Here is a 26,638-nt window from a genome sequence, read left to right on the forward strand (position 1 = left end):
CACCATTTAGTTTCATGAAGCATTAACATTCTTTGAAGTATATGCCAGGAACCCTTTAAGATCACAAAACTATTTCTTTGCAAAAATAAAGTATTCAAACAAACTAGCAAAGAAGGCATTGAAAAGATAGTGATCCCCAGAGAAAAGACTTCAATTCCAAATATCCAGAGTTGGAATTGGGCATCAGCAATATGGAGGCTGTTCAGACAAGACAAAGGCACCAAGTGCTTCCCAAAGGTATACCTTGAATTATGCTTCTATCTGTGGTTATGGGAGCAAAATGGTACTTTATTCATAACTTCACATCTTCAAACTACTGTGCTCTGCCCTCTAAGATGCATCCATATATAAATTGTCCTTTATGATCTGAGCCAATTCTATTTTGACTTTCTAACTTTATGTACATTCATAAGCATGATGCATTTTATTATTTGCTAAGAAACATAACTGGTACCCTGATAATCTTAGGACATTCGGTTTATTTTGTTTCCCTATAGCAATAGCTAAAAAGCCTAAGGACAACTAAAAGAACAAGTACTGTGCTTCCTCCCATTCACCCATCATCTCCGTAACTACACACAGACACATTCTGGCATTTTGTACCACTACTGAAAAGATTTGAAGGAAACAACGCTATGCCCTTAGCACCAACGGAGAAAAAGGCATTGTCATCGAGGAGTTGACAAGATTAATAAGAACACAGTTTCATAAAGTAATTTGTAAATATATATTTTCTCATAGATATATTTCACATTGTTTTAGTGTTTCAGATTTAATTAACTCTTTCAGTTTCAGAACAAATAGGAAACACTCGAAGTTGCCATTTGATGACTAGAATATAATTTATTATACTTTGAATCAATCCTATCTATTCAACAGTGGTGGTAGGGCTTAATGCTTTTGGTTTTTCCTCATTCTCCAGATGTAACACAAAACTTTCATTCCTTAGTTTTCTGAAGCTTAAAGCCATTTTCTATGGGTATAGAAAGGACTCTTTAAAAACTGTTATTTCTTTTAGTGAAACTTGTTATGCACATGCAGAATATTGCTTCAGCTCAGTCTCCCTCGAGTAAAACACACCTCAACACAATGATTAATTCTGAATCCAATTTGTACTGATAAAAAAGAAAGTATGTTGAGCTCCTACTGTATACAGATCTCATGGAAGGCACAGTACAGTGACAAATAACAGAGAGAAGTTTCCACTCCCCCAAAGACCTGAGCTATTCAAAGGTAATGAAGGCATAGAGAAAACATTTAAGGAGGAAATGAAGTTTCTGAAGAGATTTTTCTGAAGCACAGAATGACTGATTCAAACATCAAAAACTTGGTCCAAAAACGAACTTTGTAGCAAAGAAGCCTCAAAAAGCCAAGTTAGCTGTGGCTGTATCATCTTGGTCTTGAAATGTCATTTTTGTGGAAAGCAATAAAAATCATAGAATGCACACTCATCTGTCATGTTAGTCTTCTTATATCCCATTTCCTATTGTCAGTTAAACAGTCTGCCCATGGTTGGCCCTTACACGTTAAAAAACCAGAAGGACACAGGGCAGCTTTCGCTTATATGTAAAAACTGTTCACTGAAAGAAGTGAAATGCTCCTGTTTCTCCAGGAGACTGAACCCAGGCCAGTAGGTAAATAGATGTTGTCTGTAGATTATAATTATCTAAGAAACTCTCTTGAGCTCATTCCCTGTAATTATTCCAGCAATGATTAATTATCCCCTTTCTCAGGCAGAACTTCCCACACTGATGACCAATTGTACAAGATGACTCAAAGATCCCTTTCACTTCATTGATTTAAAAACTAATGACTTGTACCTTTGTCCTCGACAAAATTTCTAGATTTATTGATTTTACAAAGTATATATACTCAGTAATAAAAAATAAAATTCATGCCCTTCCTATAAAACACCAAAAAAAAGTGAAGGTATTTGAATAATAAATGTAAACAATGTAAATAAGTGTTGTACTATTAGACTGAATGTGTTATTTTAAGAGAAAAGATTTTTAGAGCTCAGAGGCTAAATATCATATCTGGCTTTGAATTTAGTATCATCTGGGTAAACAAGCCTCAGTATCCTCATTCTTGAATTTAGGAATAATAAGAGCTGCCTCTAACTACTGTGTTTGTTTGCTCATCACATGTTTGGTATTCACAAAAGTGCTTTGAAATCTATAAGGTGCTGTAGTCTCACGTATCTCTTTTTTTTTTCAAAAAAGGATTTGAAATGGCATTCAAACACACAGTTAAAAAGTTAATGTGACAGAAACATAGTACAGGAAAATGGGCGGAAGGAGCTAAATAGTAAAATGATGCCCAAGTCAGGTTGAGGCAAAGAAATGCCTCCCACAATATCATATTTAATTGACAATGGGGGATTATTGGTTTGACTCCAAACTGCAAACTAGCAATGAAAGTATAGGAGAAAACAATCAGGTACAAGATGCACAGTGGATATATTGTTAAAATATCCTATTTTTCTAAGAAGAAAAATAGATTTTTTTGTGTGTGGTATTAAGAGCTGAGACGAGGGATGCCCAGGTGGCTCAGTCGGTTAAGTGACCGACTTTGGCTCAGGTCATGATCTCCAATTTGTGAGTTCAAGCCCCGCATCAGGCTCTATGCTGACAGCTCAGAGCCCGGAGCCTGCTTCGGATTCTGTCTCCCTCTCCTCTTTGTGTTCTATCTCTCTCTCTCTCTCTCAAAAATAAATAAACGTTAAAAAAAAACTAAAAAAAAAAAAAGACCTGAGATGAATTTCCATACAAAGGAAAATGTAATACCATAGAACAATGTCTAACATGACTGAATAGCCCTCAGTACACACATTTGCAATTCACAGTGTTCCTCAATATAAATGGAAGGAGTACCACTGAAATGCAATTCAATAAATAATTTGTACACAGCTCAAAATTACTGATATAAACACACAGTTGTATGCTGTATGTCTACCTGAATCTTGGAATGAACTTACTGCACAAAAGAGCAAATGGTCCACATTATCATTCAAGGAATCTTTAGTAAATATGAGCCCACACAAAAAATACACTGCAGATACTTCTTCCAACTAAAGGCAGATTCATATGCCTTAATGATCACACAAGTATAAAAAACTTTTGACACATTCAAAGTTAGAAGGAAGAATAAATCAAGAAAACCCAAGTTCTTTCTTTGCATTGATAGCAATGCATTTTCACAAATGTTACCAGGTTATAAGCCTTTGAAAAAAAAGAGACTTTCACCTTTTGGAGCATTGTTGTTATCCATAAATATTCTCAACTCCGTAAAAATTAACGTATTGTGAGTTCTAACAACCCGTGGGAAGACGATGTCTTGAGGAGAATTTTCTGATGCTGTGGTTTCAGTTTTGTTTTGTTTTGTTTTGTTTTGTTTGTGAATATAGGATCAGAGCCAATTCGCAGAGCAGGAAAAAGTGGCACTTCCACACCCACCACCCCTGGATCAACCGCGATCACTCCTGGCACCCCACCAAGCTATTCTTCACGCACACCAGGCACTCCTGGAACCCCTAGCTATCCCAGAACCCCTCACACACCAGGAACCCCCAAATCTGCCATCTTGGTGCCCAGTGAGAAGAAAGTTGCCATCATACGTACTCCTCCAAAATCTCCTGCTACTCCCAAGCAGCTTCGGCTTATTAACCAACCACTGCCAGACCTGAAGAATGTCAAATCCAAAATCGGATCAACAGACAACATCAAATACCAGCCTAAAGGGGGGCAGGTAAGAATCATATGAACCCATATTTGCTGCTGGAAGTAAATTGCCACTAATTATGAGAATGCCTTCCTCACATTATATGCTAACAGTTCTTACAATAAAAGGGAGGTGGAGGTGTTAAAAAAATTAATGGTTATGGTTCATTGCCAAGAGTTTAGACCTTATCTGAGAAATCTAGCTTATCAAATATAATGAAAATGACATGAGATATCCATTCCTTCTGGTTATTATCAGGTAAAAATGGATTTGACCATGCAGGAGAATTTTTCCATTAATTGCTAGCAGATCTTTTCTGAATGTATGTCTATTGCCTTGTGGACTTTGGTTTAAGAGATTAAAATTACATTTCTGATATGAATTTGAGTGTTCTAGTTTAGATCCTGTGACCTCATTTGACTATCTTTTAAGAATTCCACTTTTATCTCCTTTCTCCTTCGATGATTTTCTATGACATCTTCTACCGTTTCCCCATCTCTACACCAACACCAGAACGGTTCGCCAAATTTCTTTTCTGGCTGCTCATGTTTACAAATTGCAAAGGGTAGACATTCGTGTTGATGATAAGCAGGCAGTTTTGTATAGTTCTGACGCATGAAATTATTATAGCAGAACTCTTTAAGATTAATTATATTCGATAGAATTATTAGTAAAGCTCTACCTATTAAGTCTTAACTTCAGCTCCAGTACGAACGTTCACATTTTTACCAACCAAGGGTGTTTGAATTCTGCCTTGACCTGAACCTTGCTTACATACTGTTTGTTTAGATGAAACAATTAGCCTGGAAGGAGATAATACAAATATCATTTCTTGTTTTCATTGTGATATTGATCTGCCTATGGGATAGTTTGACTTTTCTTGTCAGTAAAGAGATAAAACACCCATCCTTGAGAGAAAGAAGAAAGAAAGTATCATTTCCTTTGTGCATCACCAAACTTGTAATGCCCTCTCAGCATCTCCAAAAGCCTTTCTTTTAACTTCAGTATTCTTTTCTGCCTCTCTTTAGTTTGTGTCTTAATATTTTCTGCCGCTGATTTTTGGTATCCTTCTTCCATACCAAAGAAAATATATTTTCAGGCAGGTTTAGAAAAAAGATCTTGCAAAAATTGAAGCTATCAAGGATTCCTACTCACTGCTGAAACAAAAACTCAGTATTGCCCCTTCCTTTAGCACCAAACTTGATTGCTGTCTCACTGTGATTCCGTTCCACAAAGCCCAAGGAGGTATGAAAAATCAACCAAAGAGTTGGAAGAAGTGGAGGGCAGAGATGGTGCTCTGTATGCCCTCTGCAGAATGACTGTAACATTCTCTAGTAATAAAGTCATCACAAATGCTTTTTCATACAAGGTGTTCTTAAAATATGAGCTGCAAGAAATCTCTTTTAAACAATACAAAACAAAAAACTAATTCTACCAAATTTGATCCTGTAATTCCATAAATCTCATAGTATTCTTGGATTCCTCAGAGTTTTACACACTCCAGAGAATGAAATATTTTGAGTCTTTAGGAAATACCCAAGTGCTGTATTACACACCATTTGTAATATTATGTTTTATATTTATATATAAATATTAGTTGACTAAAATAAATTTAGTACAAATTTTAAAGTATCATTTTAGTTTTTGTTGAGATACCTATTAAAATACAATAGCCAGTAAGTATATTTAGAATCAAATCTCTTTCTATAAATATCCTTTTGGTTTGTATTTTCCTGATCTAAATGTGGGGTTTATTTGCTTATATTCTAGAAAATACTTATACTTAACATGTTTCTTCTTAGAATCACAAGGGAATATAACTCCTCTCCAAAATATTTTCCTGCAAGTAAAAAGAAAATATAATCAAAATGGAATAATTATTAATATAATTTGACATGGAAATTCTACATGTGACTCCTCAAGGTAGAGAGGCATAAAGAATGGTTTTAGCCTCTGCTTTGCCAGAGTCACTAAGGTTAAACTAGTCCAAAAAATATGAATACTTCATCCTTCTGCTTCTTTACCATATCTGATTGTGAATATTTTTATGTCTAATTAATTGACTTCTACTATACTTGGTAATTCATAAAAGTGACATAAAGATGTCTCATTCTCTTGAATTCAACTAAAATGGCCTCAGAGATTGTCGTAATTAAGGGCTAGTAAAGACATATGACACAAAAATTACAGAATAAAAATAGCCTCAAACTCATGCTGTCCTTTGAAGAAAATCTCTTCTTTCATAAGGCAAGTGTTAATCTGCTGCAAAATTATCCTATCTCAGCTGCAGATGACTTGGAAAAATGTCCACAACAGTGGAGTTATGAAGCGACTCTTGTTGGAGAAGCAGGAGATATTTCCTCACCAAGATAAACAGATGGAAGGAAGATACTTGCCTTCTATTTGGTGATAGATGGTACAATGTATTTAGGTTGGAAGAGGAAATAAATTGGGAAATTGAGGTGCTCTGTAGTTGAACTGTCTTGGTAGGAAAAATACATCACTTAACACTTTAACAGTGTTAATATAAGCTGCAAGAAATCTTTTTCTTTGAGGCTTAAAAGCCTCAAACACAAGGAGTAAGGAGAGATTCTTTTTCTGTACATGTTAAACTGGAGGTTTTGACTGGATGATTCAAGATTCCACTTTACAGAATGACTAGGAAACATTTTTATGTTAAAACATGTTAGAAATTATCAGGATGATATACTAAAGACCCTTGTTATCTGATTGAGGATCCATAAATGCACTCTACTGGGGAGACCGTAGCCAATGGCATGTTGTTCCCAATTATAAATTGATAATCCTAAGATATTTGAATGGATGGTGTTCAACTCAGAATCATTGAAGAGGACAGGATAATAGCAATACTTTCCGTAGAAGGCAAGTTTTGTAATAGAGATATGTAGTCTATAGATATTAGGAAAAATAGTCACACAATTCTTATTAATAAATAAAGGAGGAAAATTATAGATGTAACCTTAATTCTTCTACACAGGCTCTATTGTTAAATCTGAAGTGGTTAGACTGTATGCCAATGATTTCATTTTAAAAGCTATATTATTGCTGTTTTAAAGTTTGTATAATCATTAAGAAATGGGAGGGGAAATATGTAATAAAAAATATATATGTCTTGGGAACCCAACAACTTTCAAGTTGGGAAGCTTTATTATTTGCCTGAATCTGAGCATTTATTGCCCTTCCGTATGTATAGGTTGTGTGCTTACATTTATTATCGCTTCTGTTAAAAGTCCAATTTTATATTGGAAGAGAGGCTTAGCTCTGTGGCTCAGTTCAGTGAAGCAAATCAATGCATAATGGAATAGATAAACTAGCTGAAGATGTGAGGAGCTTTACAGAAAGCAATAATATTAGTCTTTTCAGCTAAAACACAAATTCATTCTGCTGGAAAGAACATACCCAATCCTAGATTCACTGTACATTGTGACCTTGGTTAATTTAACTCGAGGCTCAGGTAAGACTATCTTAGTGTATTAACTTGAAACTATTTCAATGTAGTTAGCTCCCTATTCTACATGAAATCTAAATCTAGATTTTACAGTCAATAGTGTTAGCTTTTTAAGAACACAGCTGCTTGATTTAAACACAAGTAGGAAAATAAACAGTTTCTCTAAATGCGTGGCATAAAAAATTTAGGCAAGAACTCAGTGAATGGTACTTTTTACCCTTCCTATCAATGGATCAGCTTTTTTATAGGTACTTTGATTTATGTGGAATACTTTACATGCTTTAACAAGTTTCTCGTTTTTTTCTCCAAAAGCTTTATGAAGATGACGATACAAAGAACAATTTTTGTACCCTTGTCATAGTTGAAAGTTACTGATGGGGTGACTTCACAAAAACTATTTTATTTTATAGCTTTTTGGATATGATGGTTAGCTAGATCATGATCTCTGCAAGGACATGTCTATGGATTTGACTGATTACCTTGTGGATTATATACTTCTCCTTCGTTCATGGAACAGTCAGTCATTTTCAGGTCAGCTGCGCTAAAGATGGTGGCATCTTCGAGCAAGTCACACCTGTTAAAGAAAAGAACAGTACTTCTCTTTTATATACAGAATCTTGTAGAATGTGTCAATCTATTACCTTCCCAGTCAGTGTTGCCCTGGCATCTTTTTAAAAAACTTATTTAGAGGAGCACCTGGGTGCCTCAGTTGGTTAAACATCCAACTCTTGATTTCGGCTCAGGTCATGATCTCACGGTTCATGAGACTTGAACCCCACGTGAGGCTCGGCGCCTGCTTGGGATTCTCTCTCTCCCTCTTTCTCTGCCCCCTCCCCCAGTCACACTCTCTCTATCTCCGTCTCAAAATCAATAAGTGAACTTTTTTAAAAAGACAATAGAAACAACAAAATATACTTCTTTTTGTAGTGCCATTAATATAATGTATTTGTACCATCTTAATGTCATACCATTTCATTTAAGCAGATGGTGAGGTCACTTTAAACTCTCAAATTCATGGTTCTACTTAAGAGATTGATAGTATTTTTGCATTACAACTCATTACGAATATTCACTTAGCTATTCTAACAAATTCCTTAAGTATGTGCCACAAAGGGCAAGCTGAACTTGAGTAAAGCAATCAGTGCTTCTGAAATGTAATTGGGAGAGAGGGAGGAAGGAGGGAATGGATGAGGGAAATGTGGACAGGAACCTTTTTTTAGATTTTCTTATAAAGTTTTAGGAATTAGAAAACTTTTTGGGCCTTTCACGTGTAATTTGAATAAGTTACTTTTAGTTTCATATTCAAGGAGAAAATGGAATTAATGCTGGAGGCAAGTAATAAATTATACTGAAACAGGGTTTTTTTCTCATTCTGTCAAATTATGATGGCCACCATTGTGAAAGGTCTACTGAGTGCTATTAACATATAACTAAATTAATAAAATTATAAGCTTTATAAATTAAAAGAGAATTACAATTTATTTAGATTTATTCCTCATTCTCATTGGGTATTATTTCATCAAACATTTATTAAGACCCTGATGGGTACTCTATGACAAATGGAAAGAGACATGGTCTCTACAATCTAGGCAGAAAAGAAGTGGCTTTTTTTTTTTCATTTCCTATCTTCCCCTAGCTGTCTTGCCCTTATGTAACAATTTAAAGTTCTTTCCAAGCCATTTCTTTCCATCTCATTGGGCTATAAATAAGTGCTAAATAAGAAAAGCAATAAAATACCCCATAAGCTTTAAAATATTGTCAATCCAGCATGAAGAAAAACTATTCACTGAATATGCATTAAAGTATACTGACAAGGGTGTGTGTGTGTGTGTGTGTGTGTGTGTGTGTGTGTGTGTGTTTGAAAGTCAACATTATCTCAAAGCAAAAGCTCCTTAATATCATGGACCCTGTCTTTATGCAAGAGAAATTTTATAACTATAATTCAAGTATCTTTTGTAGGGTAATGAAAAATTTTGGAGCTAGGCTGCATAAATAATAATTATTTAAAAACTATGATAAAAATCATTACAAGTTGAGGCCTATAGAGTCCTTTTTATGTTTGCTATTTACTTACAAGCCAAGCAAGGACATAGGAACAACCTTGAATCTCAGATTATTTTCAAACAACTGAACTAAATTAAAATTTTTTTAATGTTTATTCATTTTTTGAGAGAGAGACAGAATGTGAGTGGGGGAGGGGCAGAGAGAGAGGGAGACAAAGAATCTAAGCAGGCTCCAGGCTCTGAGATGTCAGCACAGAGCCTGATGCGGGGCTCGAACTCACAAACTGCAAGACCATGACTTGAGCTGAAGTTGGATGCTTAACCTACTGGCTACCCAGGCACCCCCTAAATAAACCCTTTAAAACTTCCTGCCTTGGGGTGCCTGGGTGGCTCAGTGGAAATGACAGCTTCCAATTCTGTCTCTCCCTCTCTCTCTCTACCCCCTCCCCGCTTGTAGTCTGCCTCTCTCTCAAAAATAAATAAACATTAAAAAAATTAAAAAAAAAAGACTTACTGCCTTTACACTTGGTCCACTATTCCTTAAATTTCTTACAAATTTAAACTGAACAAAAAAATGTAGTGCCAGTGTTCAACCATGAGGTTAATGCCTAAACTCAGTGTCTGTTCCACCAAACATTTCTTTACAAATTTTTCAGCATTATTTGCTTATTCAGGGTTTTTGATGTGGTTCTGTTTTTTGCTGTGTGGCATAGCCTGCATAGAAAAATTGGGCTGGCATCTTGATGGGCCCCTCCAATGTATCCTTTTCCTTTAGAGCTCTGTGGAATTGTAGGTTTTGATATAAACTGTTATTTCTATTTACATGTGCACTCTATTTATTGCTTATATTTGATACATCAAATTCTGAAGAAGTTATAGGCCAGTATAGGCAGAGTTAAAGTTTGAAATAGAGGGGCGTCTGGGTGGCTCAGTGGGTTGAATAAACAGCTCTGGATTTCTGCTCAGGTCATGATTCCAGAGTCGTGGGATCAAGCCCCAAGTCGGGTTCCGTGCTGAGCATGGAGCCTACTTAAGATTCTCTTCTTTCTCTCTCTCTGCTCCTCTCTCCTGCCTGCACTCTGTCTCTCTCTCTGTGTAAATTAAAAAGAAAAGAGACCTTGCAATTCAATAAATAAAAAAAATTTGAAATAGACTATAAAGTCTATATGCATTTTAATCTGAGTACATGGTTGTTAACAAAAGAGTCTTTGTAAAACATCATCTGTTCCAGAGAACTTTTATTCTTCAGAAATACCTGAGGTTGTCATTTTTTAAGTGTTTATTTCTTTATTTTGAGAGGCGGGAGAGGCAGAGAGAGAGGGAGAGAGAGAGAGAGTCACAGCAGGCTCCATGGTCAGCACAGAGCTCCACACGAGGCTCAAACTCATGACCATGAGATCATGACCTGAGCCGAAACTGAGTCCGATGCTTAACTGACTGAGTCACCCAGGAGCCCCTTTTGTTTTAATACATGATACTGCAGGACCCTAAATAGGCTCGATAAATAGTTTTCATTAAAATTGAATGCTATAAAATGGGAAATACTTTTGAGAGAGAAAGAGGGAGAGAAAGTGTTTTTCTAATGCAAGGCCAAGGAAAGGCTTTATTTTTAAGCACTCCTGAGAAATCATGTAAAGCCAAGGGAAAAGCTTAATCTCCTGGAAAGTTGAAGGGAAATCAGTTGAGTGTCACTGGCCACTACCTGTTCAAAAGAAAAAAAAAGTATTCTTTCTAAGACAACGTTAGATCGAGGAATAAAGAAGTGATACAGCAATTAAGGATCATACCTAGCTAGAGGTTGTCTGTAGAGCCTAGCACTATCATGTAGGAGAGCCAAGAAGAGAATCCAAACTTTTGAACTCCCAGTTAATCTCCATATCTTGCTATCTTGAGCTGCATGTGGATCTTTTGATGAAGAAACCAGCATCAGAGTGTGTCAAATTTAAAAAAAAGATCAAAACACCATTGCTTAAGAAATTCAAGTTGACATGGTGATTAATGCCTCTGGTTTATAAATCGTTTTACTAAAAACCATAAACCAGGATTATATTTTCTTTCATTTTACACGTTTCGTATTTCCAACGAAGCTCTGGTAAAAAGAAATTTGTTCTTGCCTTCAGACATATCCTACGTTTTGTCTTCTGGTCCTTCTTAAAGCAACCTCATTTGGGGAGAAAAAGAAGTGTATTTCTCTAAAGGAGCATTCAAACTTCCATGCAGAGAGAGTACAGTGGCATATCATTTCAACTGAACCATCATTATAAAATCCAACTAGAGTCGCACCAGGAATATCCAGAAAGTCACTACACTGTTCTTCCCTCATGTGGTGGAGGAAGATAGAATTAGTAAAAAGTAAAATAAAATAATTCTGATTAATTATTCAATTACATTAGTCTATTCTTTTTAACTCTTTCTTATATGACTCTTATGTAAATGAAAAGTCAACAGTGAATGCAAGCAAGTCTCCAACCTTTGTTCCTGAGACTGAAATCCTTTTTTGCCAGCCTCCCTTGAGAGGGACTGATGGACTGATCCCATGAGAGGGACTGATGGGCTGATCCTTGAAGAATGATGAGTTCCAGACTCAACTTGGAATGAGGCATTCTAGCGAGAGAGAACATAAAGAAAGCATGGGAATAAACTTCAAAACGTAAACAAGGGCCTTAAAGTATGGAATGCAACACTGTCTGGCCAAAATGTAAAATTTTGAGAAGCAGGCTCAAAAATCAGAATTTGGAGAACCTGATGGCCTACCTAAGAATTTTTGATGCATCTAATAGAAAATAGACTTTGGGAGAATTTTGAGTAAGGCAGAGCTTTAGGAAGATGATTCAGTTAATTGAAATAATACGTTTCCCTTCCACTATAAAGTACACAGAAGGAAAGATTGCTACTCTTTCAAATGGCTCCATTTTGCATTAATAGTGCAGGTAAAAATTTTGACTGAAAGAAATTGACAAAAAAGATAAAATGCACTTTAGAGTTAACCTTGTATCATGATTATTCAAATATTTTTTCCTCCGTATCATGAATATAGAAAATTAGTTCATCAAATAGAAGTTTGCTATATTTTTTCTAGACCATCTCTGAAATGTCAAAATGATTTTCCCTTGATATATAGGAAAACAAAAGCTCAATGGAAATTCCTTACCCAAAAAAGTCATTTTTATTTAGACCCATCCATAGAGCACAGAGAGTTAAAATTTGAGTCTCTGATTTAGAAAAAGAGCACGAATCTGGAATAAAGCTTTCTCCTTCACAGCAGCTATCTATTTTTCTATTTTGTGGAATGATTTCTGAGGACTGCTGATATTTGTGGAATTAACTCTCTAAGGTGTTAATTATTTGTAAATGATCCCGGAGTTCTTTGCCATGAAGTATTTTGTGATTTTGTTAAAGCATAAATGTGCATCACATGGATTAGGTGGGTGCAAGTTGTCAAGCTAGAGCACAACTTTACTGATCATCAAGCATCTAGTGCCCAAAGTGATTTTGTTTCTGTCTATTCAACCATCAAGCAAAATGGTGAATGTCATATTCTGCCTTATTTGTTTAGCAAAAATAATATACTCTGAAGCTATTACAAATATGGAAATATGTAAAGAACATGCCATTAATGCATGTCAAAGGTCTGCTTCATCTTAAGAATTGAAAAGACATAGGTTGGGAAAGTCTACTGTCAAAAAAGACCCCTGGTTGTTTCACTAGAAAATCTATGATTCTCTAGAAAATCTGAGGAAAATCGACAGAAGTCAGCCTTTAAGTTTTAGGATTTTAAGATTTAAAGTGCCTTTAAATAATGCTAGCAATGTGCCCCCTTTAGGTTTGAATCATTTGTTTTAGAAATCATAAAAATTGCCAGTTGATTAAATGTTAGAGTCAAACAGATTCATGCAACTAAAATTGGAATTTCCATTTTTGCAACAAGTGAATCAGATTTAACATTTGGCTTTGATCACTTGGTAATGAGTCACTTGATTTGTATTCTAATGATCTTTAAATTAAAATTTGCAAATGGAATATGAGACCCTGTACATCCACAAAGATTAGGAAAAATGGCTTAGATGAATTCTGTTTCATTGACAAAATAATTAGATACTCATGGAGGATAATTAAAAGTATTATTATTTGAAATAATAAAATGATTTGCTTTCTACAAATAATTTATCTGTGAGGCTTGAGGTGTAATGGCCCTTGTTGACAAAGTTATTTGTGTCTCCATTTTATGTGAAATTCCTAGCATACAACTACACTTATTGTTAGATACAGACTCTGTGATATTACCCCCTTCTTTTTAAATTGGAATTTTTATCATGCCCTAAAGAGTGGCCCAGTCATCATGTTTTCTGAATTCAGATTTTGGCAAGAGGCCCTTTCCTTGGGCAGCCGATGAGAGCTGTCAATGATATTTCCCTGTAAGGGACAAGCTCTCTTGTCAGTGGTAGGCAGGCACTGCAATTTAAGCTTTGTCTAGTTAAAAATAGTCAGGACTGTCAACTTGAATTTTTTACTCTGTTTTGCAAATACCAAGAGATGTGATGCCACTCTTGGAGAGGGCTGTATATCTAGGATATATTTATTTAGCTTTTTATAATAAGAGGACAAACTGTCCCCTAAAGCATTGAAAACATAATTTCTCTTTAGCTATTAAAGGGACACCGGCAGAGTAGTAGAAGTAGCCAAAGTAAAATCAAAGAAACAAACAACAAAAATAAACCTTTCTTTCCCTGCTTACGTTATTCATGTGCCCTCCAAAACATGCAAAATTTAAGACGCATGAAAGAAGTCACAAGAGCTATTACTTTACACATTACATTACACTAGAGTAATATCTGTCCAGATCTAGATTTGCTATTGTCCTTAAGATGAATACTGAACTTTCTGAAAATAGAAATAAAACGCCTAACCTCAAACCTTTTGGACCTAATGAAGGCCTGGACTACCTTTACATGACCTAGTATAAGTCAGCTAACTAGTGGTCCTTGGTTGGCTTCCTTCTAAAAATGGAAAGAATGCTTCCACACCAATCATCCAAGGTTTATGGCTGTTTATGAGCAGTTGTCAGAGAGAGGCCTCTCAGAAGACCACTGAACCAAACCTGCAAGGCAGTAGTGAAGCCCTTTCTGCAGAGGAGGCCCTGAGCCTCTTTGTTGACCCCCTTGGGAAAGCAAGGGTTCTTCCACTGGATGCATAAGAACCCTCATCTATGGCATTCAGCCCAACCAGTCATGAACCTCATTTGTGCTATGTCAACCAATAAAAAGTCAAATGTACCAGGTAATTTATAATTACGATGGTTGACACTGTAGGATTTAAGGGGGTAGGGCATCTACTACACTGAATTACACTATTGGGCCTTTCATAGAGTAGACCTGGGTCCCAGCATTGTCCACAGTATCAGGAGCCTCCCCATCACAGATGGCCCAATTTTTATTTTTCTATTCTTCTCATCATTTCCAGATTACACCTGCCTACAACTTGGATATCTAAAGTTCTTGAGCATTTGGCCCTTGGGGATTCAGGAGAATAGGGGCTCATATTTATATGATAGATCTGTTCTTCAGTTCCAGTGTTAGTTTTTTTTTTCTCTTAAATGATTATGTAGGTGGAAGGAAGTTTGGAGCCTCCTTGGCACTGATCCATTCTGGCTCCCTATACCCAGCATACTGAAAGAATAATGCACGGTGAAGTTACCTCCAATTCCTTTTAGGTTAGGATTTTAAACAAGAAGATCGATTTTAGCAAGGTTCAGTCCAGATGTGGTTCCAAGGATAACATCAAACATTCTGCTGGGGGCGGAAATGTAAGTAGAAGCTTCTATTAGAAAGCTGTCCTGATTGTGTGGAGCCATCTGCACAGCCAGCACACTGTCTCTTTTCCTGCCTTCCTCACAATACACACCCCCCTTCTTGTTGCTGCTCCACGTGTGCCCTGGTCGGGGAGCTGGTCACCCTTGCATTTTTGCTGGTGGACTTCCCATCCTTCCCTGTAAGGTCATCAACAAATTTCTTTCTTTGAATTGAGGAATAAAACCTTAATGGACTGCACAGTGGTTTTCAGGGGGATGGCAAACCCACCTCACTTGCCAATTTTGTTTGCTGGCCTTTGGCTTCAAGGTATTTCCTCATGCTGTCTCTACTCCCCAACAGAAGTCAGCTGGGCACACACACATTTATAGTTCCATTTAAATTACTCTTGAAGCAAAGGCTGATACACTTGAAAGTACCTAAAGTGTATTATGACAGTCTTTTGTCCATTGCTATTCATGAGAGTTAGGATATCATTTGCAATAATGCAAAACTAATGAAACACAGTTCATGTGTCATTCAAAGTCCCAATATAAATTTTGTCTTGACGGGGTTATGTTTTCTGTGCCTTGAATTGAGTGGAAATAATGTCCTTTGAGAGGAAGGGAAAGATGAATCCATTTTTCTAAAATGTAGTTGAGGCAGAGGCAAACCCAAGGTATAGTCAGCATGATTCTTCACAAAATAAGAATAATAAAAGAGGGACGCCTGGGTGGCGCAGTCGGTTAAGCGTCCGGCTTCAGCCAGGTCACGATCTCGCGGTCCGCGAGTTCGAGCCCCGCGTCAGGCTCTGGGCTGATGGCTCAGAGCCTGGAGCCTGTTTCCGATTCTGTGTCTCCCTCTCTCTCTGCCCCTCCCCCGTTCATGCTCTGTCTCTCTCTGTCCCAAAAATAAATAAACATTGAAAAAAAAATTTAAAAAAAAAAAAAAAAAAAAAAAAAGAATAATAAAAGAGGTGAGCCAGGCTGACTGTCTGTTCTACAGATCCTGTCACCTAAAACTTCAGAACCTGGCCATCTGTGACTTAAGTAATTTACAGTGTAAAGTCCAGATTTCTCACCTGTTTAATAACTCTTGGCTCCTTGCTCCTCAGCTGGGCAGAGATGGAGTCAAGCAGTGAAAGGGGACAAACAACTGCCTGCTACCAGGAGCTGTCACCTCTTGCTTGAACTAGTCCCACTGAGCATGAAAATGTCACTCTCATAGGAAGTCCATAACAAGGTTTGCTGGGCTCCTTTAAGGGTGCTGGGCTAAGCCTCAGAATCAGTATTTACATTGACACGTTGCCCTCCTCCCTGTGTCCTGACTGTAAGTGCAAACCATGTGATACTTTCACAGAAACAGTCTCGGTCCTGGGAAATAACTGGAGGGTATCAAAGGGTGACCCCTATCCTCTACTGCAGGGCCTGCTTGTCCAAACAGCTAAGTGGCAAAGGATAAATGAGATAACTAACCATCTTAAAGAAATTAGGGGAGCTTCCAACCTCCAAAACAATAGTCTTAAACTTTCCTCTAGAGAAGAATCACTTGTTCAAATATGCAGATTCCATGGCCTCATTTCCAAAGTGTCCAATTCAGTAATCCCATGTACATCTAATGCAAATGGACAACAGCCCACATTTGGAAAAGCACTGTTTCTAACACGGGGAGAGGAAATAATTTCAATAAAATACAAGAAAAAATGTTGATACCATCTTATAATTTGGTGTGTGAGAAAAATTCCATTAGCCAAGACATGACAATAGTATTTTAGAAAAGCATGGTTACAGCTTTCTTCTTGTATCTTAAAGCAGTGGTGGTCTTATATCTATGAGCAATGGTGGTCACTTTTATGTAAAAATCACTTTTAAAAAAATAATTCATCTCTTCACTTGGCTTTTTGCTTATGGGAAGGTTTAACACCGTGTGGTTTCATTCTCTGAGTGGAAGCTTGCCCTATTAATCCAGGTGTTGCTATCCTCTTGTGGCATGATCTGTTTTCTACTAATAAAATCTTCTATTCTAGGATTTTCTTTCACTTTAGTCCTTCTCCCCCACCAAACGTGGGAGGATATTGGGAGGTTATGTTTTCCTGTGTGTGTGTATGTACTTCAGTTTGGGTTTCTGTGTTGTTGGGTGCTGTGAGCTTGGATATGTTTGTGGGTTTTGCATATGAGCTTGGGAGCTTGTCTATGTCCCAACCATTTTAAGCATATTTTATGTGGCTCATACAGGTACAGATTGTTACCAAGAAGATAGACCTAAGCCATGTGACATCCAAATGTGGCTCTCTGAAGAACATCCGCCACAGGCCAGGTAAATAAATTCTTCTTAGTAGTTAGAGAAATATTAAATTGTGTTTAAGAAATTGACAAGCAAAATTTTTGTTATGAAATACCTAATTGGAAAAATGTCTCAAAATCCTGAAAATTCATGCTTTTATTAATAGAAACTTAAGCTAGAAACTTCAAGCCATCTTCATTTGGACAGATAAACTTCAATATCACAAAGAGGCCACATATCATAGGACAAGTTCAAAATCAAAAGATATATAAAATGCATTTATCTCTACATTCTCAACCTGCACACTGGAGTTCTTTTAAAATATATAGTCCATAAAATACCTTGGGCCATGTATTCATACATAATTACATGAGCTGAAATTAGCATTTCCAAAGATTTTTCATGAAGACGTTTTTTTTACATTATGTGAAATAGGGTTTGTGCTTAAGCAAAGCTGATGAAATGTGTTTATCTGCCGAATTTCTCAGATCCTATAGTAGGTCAACAAGCATTACGAACCCTCAGCAGAATGCAGTGCTTAATGGATCCATTGCTTGATGCAGTGCTTATCCCAATTCATTTAACCATTGGCCTCTCGTTTTTCTAGAATATCCTATGGGACTAGTGGTCTAAAGTAGAACTTATATTCATACTTGCTGGGAATTATTTCATCTTTAAAATGTAAATCTAACATATTATGAGTCATTTTTTATTCTGAGTATCATTGTCACATATTTTTGTTAAATTCTACCTGCATGCCTATGTAAATAGTGGACAACTGTCAAATTTATAATTTTCTTAAGAATGTTTTGACACAGTATATACCATTGAATTATAGAAGGACACAATGTTAGTATGCCTGATAACTTAATTAAACCAAGTAATAGGTTATTACCATTCATTATCTCAAATGTTATCAGAAACAAGGGATAAGAACTGTGAGCCCCAGGGCACCTGGGTAGCTCAGTTGGTTAAGCACCGACTCTTGATCTCAGCTCAGATCTTGATCACAGGGTCGTGAGTTCAAGCCCTGCATTGGGCTCCACACTGAGCATGAAGCCTATTTAAAAAGAAAAAGAACAACGACAACAACAATTGAGTCCAATAAGATTTGTGACCAAGAGAAGATTATTAGCAATGTACTAATTGAAAATTAGTTGAAAACCAAATGTAGATAGGATAAGTTTCAAAATGAATAAATGCATTGGAAACATGTCTAGGGGTCAGGCTTCACTTTGAGAAGGTGTGTTCATAAAGTAAATCAAGGAGTTAGAAAATACATATATGGAATCTCTGTTGGTTCACGACCCTCTTGGGAGCTTCCCTGGTATAATCTGAAATTGGCCCCTGTACTCAGAAGGCAGGAAGAAACTGAAGAAAGAGGCAGGCCCCTCCAGGTTGGCAGTGGCAATTTTAATAAGGAAAGGGAATTTACATATGACATTTGTCTTGGGTAGCAGCAAGGTGGATCCCAACACCTACTTGCCAAATCTTAGAAGCTTACAAAGAGGTCTTAACTGGGTTTAGTCATGTTTACAGTGTAGCTCTCAACACCACATCGTTATCACAGAGCTATGTCCTTCGAGCAGCCTCTGGAAGCAGGAAAGGCAAGCAGAACCCACATTCCCAGGACAGGGTAGGGAACGAGAAGTCTCTAAGTGCCCGGGTCCAGCTCTCAGGTCAATCAGTGGTCATGTCTTTTTGTAGATTATCCCCAATAATGTCCAATACTAATTTCAGAACTGTTACCCTGGAATTAGCTTCTTTTTCATTCCTGAGGCAGCAGGGACATGGTGTCATACTGCATATCGTCACAATTCTGTCTGTACCTCAAGCTTACAAACACTTAGTTGACTCTACTGCTGTGTCAACATGACAAGTATTTGGCCATACCACCTATTTTCTTCCAGAATGCAAAATAAAATTTTGAATTCTTTATTTTAGACAATAAGTATTCCATTAGCCAAATTCAACCAGACTCTTGATGCACAGAAAAATGTTACACAGTTAAGGAAATAGTCTATGTAAGATTTATTGGTCATAAAAGACTATTGTCATAGACTCCCACCTATTCCTAAATCTGGATCTTACTTTTCTAAGAACTGCAGCAGATGACTAAATTCATAAAGAAGTGTTAACACTATGATCCCTGACAACAGCAAGCTTTTCACAAAGTTACTTTGGAATGTGGAATATGTACAGAGAAAATAAAGGCAACAACTCAATACCTGGAAGCTCAACTTTAGGATGTATGAGGCCTGATAAAGATTATAGTCCTTCACAATCACGGCTCCTGGTGGGTGCCAGGATTCTTCAGGACCAAGGGGATAGATCCATGAATTCAAATGGGCTTCTCTAGTAGTTATATAAAAGTTTCTAGTAGGATTTTCACAAAAACAGACTTCTCGAGCTTCCTTTCCTGAATATATTTGGGGTCAACCTTACATTTTTTTTCTGTCGTAAAATAGAATTCAACAAAAATTTTAACACAGTTATGTTGACACAACATAGAATCATGAAAGAGAGCTTGAAAAGGCCACTTATATTAAAGGCTACCAAAAAATAATAGAAAAGGTCCCAAGAAAGTGGATCTCATCTAGAGAACTCAACATCCTTTATGCTCTAATCAAGATAAGTATGTTTTATAAATCACACTAATCCCATCACAACTAACAAGTGAGACCCACATGGCCAGGTGAAATGTTGGAAGAATAAAATTTATTGCAATAATACATATTTTGAGGGAGGGACAACTACATGTCTCCTGTAAGCATGAGCTAAATAACATCATGCACATCCTAAACCTTCAGAAGAACGAATGGATATATCTTCAAAATGTAATCTAATCACACCATTTAATTTCAAGGGGCACTTTCCCAGGTAGTTGGGTGTCATTGTAAATGTCCAGGTATCATATGAGAAAAATACTGCAAGGTCTAAGTCTGTGAAGACTTAACAGACCTTTCTTTGCTGACCTTGAGAGATAAATAAGCGTCAAGAGTCCAAAATTGAAAAACCTTTTCCATGTTTCTCCCAAGTCAAAATCCTAAGACAGATGCAATAATAGTAGAGGATCATGTCATTTACCACTGGCCTTTCAAAGAAATGCACACAGCCAAAACCAAATTGCTAATCAAAGTGAAAGCAAATCTTAGGTGGAGAGGTAAAGGAGTCTAATTCAGACTAAAGGACAATGGATACCAACTGGGCTTGAACTCCTTGCATTTGCAAGATGGAAAAGGCATGCAGAGATAGGGGCATCACTCTAAAAGGTGGCATGTTGGCAGTCTCATCTATCAGTAGATCCTCAAATTTAAGACTAGCATTTAGGGAAATGGCATGGTCCAAACTGTATCCCCATTATCAGATCAAAATGAGTGTAAGATTGGTCCTATGGCATCTGTGTAAGAATGGGATCTCTTAATGTTCTCCTCCTATTATTCCATCTGCTAATGATAACGGGACACTCTCAAAACTCTCTAGTTATAAACCACTTAGTTTCCAGCTCGAATTTCATCAGTCAAGCTCTCAGTGTTGAAATTTTACAAATGAATATATGACCCATATGTGCACCATTCCTAACCTATAGTTTTTTTGGAAAAGTGACCTATTACCATGAAGAACATTAAAGAAGATCTTCATTTCAATTTAATTTGCACCCTTAAGGATAAGAGATTGGATGTTCCATGTTTTAGAAAGGGTGAAAGGAGATATTTTCATTGTGTTATTTTTAGAGTTTTTGTTGTATAGATAAGGAAATGCCCCTCGTATATTTTAGGTTACACATAGGTAGATTATTAAGAAGAATTTATTAGTTGAAAAGTAAAGAGCAGAGGAGATAAGTTTCAAAATAGATAAGTACATTGGAAACTTATCTAGAAATCAGCCTTCACTTTGGCTTAGAGGAAAAAGATATTAATGTGTAGAGCAGGCCATATGATGGTACAAAATAAAGATGTCATTACCTTGGGTGGTATGGGAATAATGGTATGGACTGGAATTCTAAAAAAATCCCCATCACATCCATGGTCAAAAGAATAGTAAATGAAGTTTGTGCTTTGTGATGGTCTATCTACTGAAATCATTTTAGGGAAATAGTCACCACAAATAGAAGATGTCATGGTAGCAAGGCATTTAAAAGCTTTGTCCTCTCACAGGTGGTGGGCGTGTGAAGATTGAGAGTGTAAAACTGGATTTCAAAGAAAAGGCCCAAGCTAAAGTTGGCTCACTCGACAATGCTCACCATGTACCTGGAGGTGGTAATGTCAAGGTAAGAAACAAGGTCGCGAGCCGAGCCTGTCTTATTTTGTTTTGTTTTAATCCTTCTGAAATACTCCTTATCAAAATGGGTCCCAGATGGAAGACCTGGGCATAGAGGAAGTAGAGATGGCAGAGCTGAACAGAAGTGACATTGACATCAGCTCTGAGACACGATGGGAGGTCTAGGGGCCATTTAAGATGCTTGAGTTAACAAGGACTGATGTTTGTCTTGAACAGATTGACAGTCAAAAGCTGAACTTCAGAGAGCATGCTAAGGCCCGTGTGGACCACGGAGCTGAGATCATCACGCAGTCCCCAGGCAGATCCAGCGTGGCGTCCCCCCGACGACTCAGCAATGTCTCCTCCTCTGGAAGCATCAACCTGCTCGAATCCCCTCAGCTTGCCACTTTGGCCGAGGATGTCACTGCTGCACTCGCTAAGCAGGGCTTGTGAATATTTCTCATTTAGCGTTGAAAGTAATAATATTTAGGCATGAGCTCTTGGCAGGCGTGGGCTCTGAGCAGGTGTTATATTCATTCTTTACAAACCATAAAATAAATAATCTCATTCCCAAACTGTAGTAATTGTTACAATTTTATAAAAAAACAATGAATAGTATATGCAGAAATTGACTTGATTTCCATTTGCAACAGGAAGACACTGGCTTTACATGAGTACAGTTGGACAATTATTTTTGCTCTGCTCTGTTTTGCATGGAGTATTATTATTTTAAAACTTGCATTTTTACCTTTCATGTGCCTGAAGGCTATCCATACATTCTGAAAGGCCTTGTTGAAATCCAAGCTGCTCATTTCACTATTCTGTTGCTGGGTGAAAAGATAAAAGCTGCCCATTTTAACTTATTACAGGTTAAATTAAATCAAGGAGTCTGATTGCAGGAAGGAAAGAGCATGTAAGAAATAAGTTGTTTTTTTTTTTTTTAAGTGTTATTTTGTATAAATGGGAAGAAAGATTCAGTTAAGTTATTAACATTTGGGACCTGGATAATTATATCAGAGTATAAGTCAATCCAATAAATTATTTAACTAATTAAAAATAGTTACGAAGCATTTGATCTGTGGTTGAGGAAGTGGTATAAAAGTGCATCTCTTAGGAATGAAGCACTTTCATTAGGATGGGCTCGTGTCTGATTAGAATGTCAGTTGATCAGCTAGATTTGTGTCCACACTACCAGTTTCACACTCCCTTTCCATCTGTTTGATACAGTATTATAGATATAAATATATATATATTTCTCTGTGGCCATTTGTGATACTTCCTCATATACTTGAATATTATACTTCCTTATTCACAGTATCTGTGTCTCCTGCACCCTTTGGTGTTGCAATTTTAGGTATGTGAAAGTAGATGTTAGCAGGGTTCTTTCCCTACTCAAAAAAAAAAAAATACATTAAAAAAGAACAAAAAGTTTTAGCATGAAGTTGCTTCCTGTAACAACTCAGAGCTGTAACCCTGTTTTAGTGCCAGATACAAGTCTCTCCCGTGATGCTAGGAAAAATTTTTTTTCTTTGCTTTTACCAACATGGAGTTTGTGGGGGTGGGTCCAGTTATACATTGAAAGGGTTTACAGATTATTGGTTTAAGATTATGGATTTATCTCATTTTGAATGATGGAATAGTGTGGGTTTTATTCCTGTAATCATTCACAAAACAGACTTCTTAGGATTTCTTTCTTTTTTTTTTTTTTTTTTTTTCCATTTGCTAAAGTTGAAACTCACAGAGGGAGTTTGGGACATGTTGCCCCACTCCTCCAAAAAGTTACTGCTAATTAAATTACCTGATAGAAAACATTTGGCTTTCTTACCCAAAGTAAAGATCCCTTGATCAGAAAGGACAAATACAGTATTTTGAGAAGGTATAGCTACAAAACATTTGAGATACAGATATCTAAATCAGTTTTTTCAGGACTCCCAACATTGCCCTCTGTAAAGGAACACTATATGACTATTACTTATCAAAAGGTAATGTTGGTCTGGCTTAATATTGCATCTAGAAATCACAAATGAATTAATTCCTCTCACAAATCATTCATTTTGGACTTGTGAATAAGCAATTTATAGTCAATGGCCTGAATATGCAATGAGTTACCAGTCTGGGTGGATGCTCTTATGTATTTTATCTCTGTTTTTTCTTGCTCGGGGCTGGTAGGTTGGATATGAACAGTCAAAGGCAAATGGTCTGATAGGTGTTTGATCTCCGTAAGCCAATTCCTGAATATAAAGGAGGAAATGATGAGCATGGATGTAGCAATGAGGAAGTATAGTAGTATCTAAGAACACAGCCAAGGGATACAAAGACAGAGAGACACAGGTACTGCCATTTTGTGACCACTGGATATTGCAACCAATGTGACTCCCATCAAAAAAACTCTAGGAGCAAAATCACATCATTCATTCTCAACAAGGAGGCTTTACATAGGCAAACATGTCTGAAAATATAAATCAGTTATTTTATACGACAGTCAAAAAATTAGAAACTGCTCAGTAGGACCATGGATATGTCTATTTTCTGCCTAGTAAGTGCTGTGATGTGGATTTGACCAATCTGAGCATTTTACTCATCAGCTTCCCTTGAAATGCACCAGAAAATAATGGAAGAAAGAATAGTTATATGGAGACTTATGGTACTTTCTTACATGTTTGATAGTGTTAGATAGTGATTAAAGTTCTCTAGAAAGAAGTTAACAGTTGGTTAGGACAGTCTTAACCCACAAAATAAGCATTTATTTATCAACCTGGTTTAAATTTTTTGTAAAACTTAAGAATAAGTAATTATGCTGTACATATTAAAATTCCATTTCCTACAAATACTTTTGTAGGGAATACATTTGCCCCAAATAAAGATTATATAAAGCACTAAGTTTAACTTAGATTTGGCATTAAAACAAATGTTTATTTCAAATCACAGCAAAATTATAATGAATAAATGTCCTTCCTTTGTATGGAAATGTGATTATTTACAATGTTAACAAAAAGTAACTGATAATTTGTACCAATGGAAGAGGGAAACACACAGGCTAAATGTCTTCTTATGGGAAGAGGGGGTGGAACCTATCTTGCCTTCACTCTCAAGATTAACGGCACAAATTAAGCTTTTTGAACACCACTCTTGTGGGGATACCCATACGCTGATCTAGAAATTAAAGCTTCATAGTTCCAATTCTAGATCTACTAATGCCAGTTTCTCTCTGGCTTTAGCCTTTGAGAACCTGTTTAAGGATACATAAGTAATCCAGAGCTGTGAAGAGTTAAAAGGCCAGCTTCTCCAATGAACTCACTCTCTTGGGTCACCTGCAACCAATAATTGGGTACTTCATAATGACGCAGGGAAGATCCAAGTTCCTGATGAGTTTCAAAGGCCATGTTCATTTAGGAACCAACTCTCTCTGGATTCTCCTGCTGAGTTCCAGCAGGGTGATAGGCTGAAATCCCACCCACAAGCAAGACACCTGTGTAACACCAACTAGGTTTGGCTAAAGAAGGCTGAAGAGAGAACTCTGTTAAATGGAAGAATCTGCTGATGGTAGTTGGTCTTCTCCACACATTCATGTAGTAATACAGCAGGAAATAGAATCATCAGTCAAAATATAACATCATGTTGATATTGTTAAAGAAATCATCTCAATGTGGTTGATTGTGACATTGCTACAATTACACTTTTTCTCCTATTTTTCATGCCACAAAAATGAGGAAAATAAACTATTCATGGTCTAAGTACCCAAAAAACAAAAATACATTCATGACTTGGAAAGACAAACTTTAGGCATTCCTTCCAAGATTGATGTGCTAAAATCAACACTGATGTTTGTGTTTTTACACCTAGGATTTTTAGCCTGGGTGTGTAGGTTGAGGCCAAGTCCCTCTGCAGGAAATAGCTTATTTTTAAACTTAGAAAATGTCAATCATGAAAATCTACTTCAACTTTAGCAAAAAGAAAAAAAAATCAACACAAAGTATACTCTGTATGCTGGGATTCCAAGGTTCCAACATGCCGCTACAAATCTCTGGGGGGTTTCTTTCTTCTGATAATTCTAGAGCCTGTTACCATAGAAAGGCATTTCTTCAATGGCTGGTTGTAGTTAGTTCATGTTTTTCAATCAAAATTTGCAAATGTATTTGTTGCTGTATAGTGATTGTTTTGCAAAATAAAATTGCTTGTCACCTAACTTATAGTTTCAGATTGTTTCTTCTCTGGAAAAAAAACATTATACACACATGCACACACAGTGCTCTGTTCAATCAAGGAAAAATTATGCTGAGAAGGCTACAATTATCTCCCTAATTCCTACTGTGTACCAGGCTTCATCTACTACTGTATTTAGCAGGATGCTATCTGTTTTAAGTGACAGAAGCACAGATCAAATTGACTTAAGTGACCAACAATTCAAGCCTCAGGCATGGATGGATCCAGGCATTCAAAAGATGTCATTAGGAATCTTTCTTTTTCTAAATCTTAGCTCTGCTTCTTCTGTGTTGGCTTTATTGACCTTTCATGATGGTCCCTGGAAGCTCCAGGTTTTACAACCCACTAAAGAAAGCCTCCTTCCCACTAGCATTAGCCAAGGTCCCGGGTCTGAAAATCATTTAACTTTGGGTCACCTGTTTACTTCTGCTGATTGCCCATTGTTGGGTCACATGATTAACTCTATCCCAGGAGGTTGGGGTAGGAGGAGAGCAAAGGAAGAAGTGGTCTTATCTGGACTACATAAACTAATCGTGAAGAGGAAATGTTCCCTTCTAATTAAATGTTCTGTCCTAAGTAAAGTCGGGTTCTACTGCTAGAAAAAAGAGGAATTGATTCTGTGCATGTCCTAATGTGGACTTCCTGTGGGTCCATATGCCCTTTTCACTATCTTTATTCAATCCTTTAGCTTCTTGCTACTCAAATTGTGCTCAGGCATCACCTGGGACCTGGTTAGACATGCAAATTCACAGGCTCCACCCCCATGCCAACTTCCAGCATTTCCCTAGGTGAACCAGTCTGCATGTTAAAGATGAGAAGCATTCACCTCTTCTAGTCCAAGGGGAAAGAGCTCCCCTGCAGCCCCCTAACAGGTAAGAATTACTCCTAAGACTACATGAGATAATATCACCAAG

General features: G+C 36.9%; 1 protein-coding gene across 46 annotated transcripts in view; it reads left to right on the forward strand.

Annotated features, from left to right (window-relative positions):
* The window catches only part of MAP2 (microtubule associated protein 2), a 283,734-nt gene extending 258,027 nt beyond the window's left edge, over positions 1 to 25,707 (forward strand). For 31 of the 46 annotated variants that reach the window (XM_045481056.1, XM_045481020.1, XM_045481026.1 and 28 more), the window contains 5 exons: positions 3,407 to 3,747; positions 14,903 to 14,995; positions 17,213 to 17,294; positions 21,419 to 21,531; positions 21,759 to 25,707. In XM_045481056.1, coding sequence (XP_045337012.1) covers positions 3,407 to 3,747; positions 14,903 to 14,995; positions 17,213 to 17,294; positions 21,419 to 21,531; positions 21,759 to 21,974 — 845 coding nt within the window. In that variant the 3' untranslated portion in view covers positions 21,975 to 25,707. The remainder of the gene's footprint in view (positions 1 to 3,406; positions 3,748 to 14,902; positions 14,996 to 17,212; positions 17,295 to 21,418; positions 21,532 to 21,758) is intronic. The other 15 variants (XM_045481057.1, XM_045481033.1, XM_045481041.1 and 12 more) reach the window with 1 other exon arrangement.
* Positions 25,708 to 26,638: the final 931 nt, after the last annotated feature.

The sequence above is a fragment of the Leopardus geoffroyi genome, chromosome C1 (genome assembly GCF_018350155.1).
Source record: "Leopardus geoffroyi isolate Oge1 chromosome C1, O.geoffroyi_Oge1_pat1.0, whole genome shotgun sequence".
Classification (NCBI taxonomy): Eukaryota; Metazoa; Chordata; class Mammalia; order Carnivora; family Felidae; genus Leopardus; species Leopardus geoffroyi.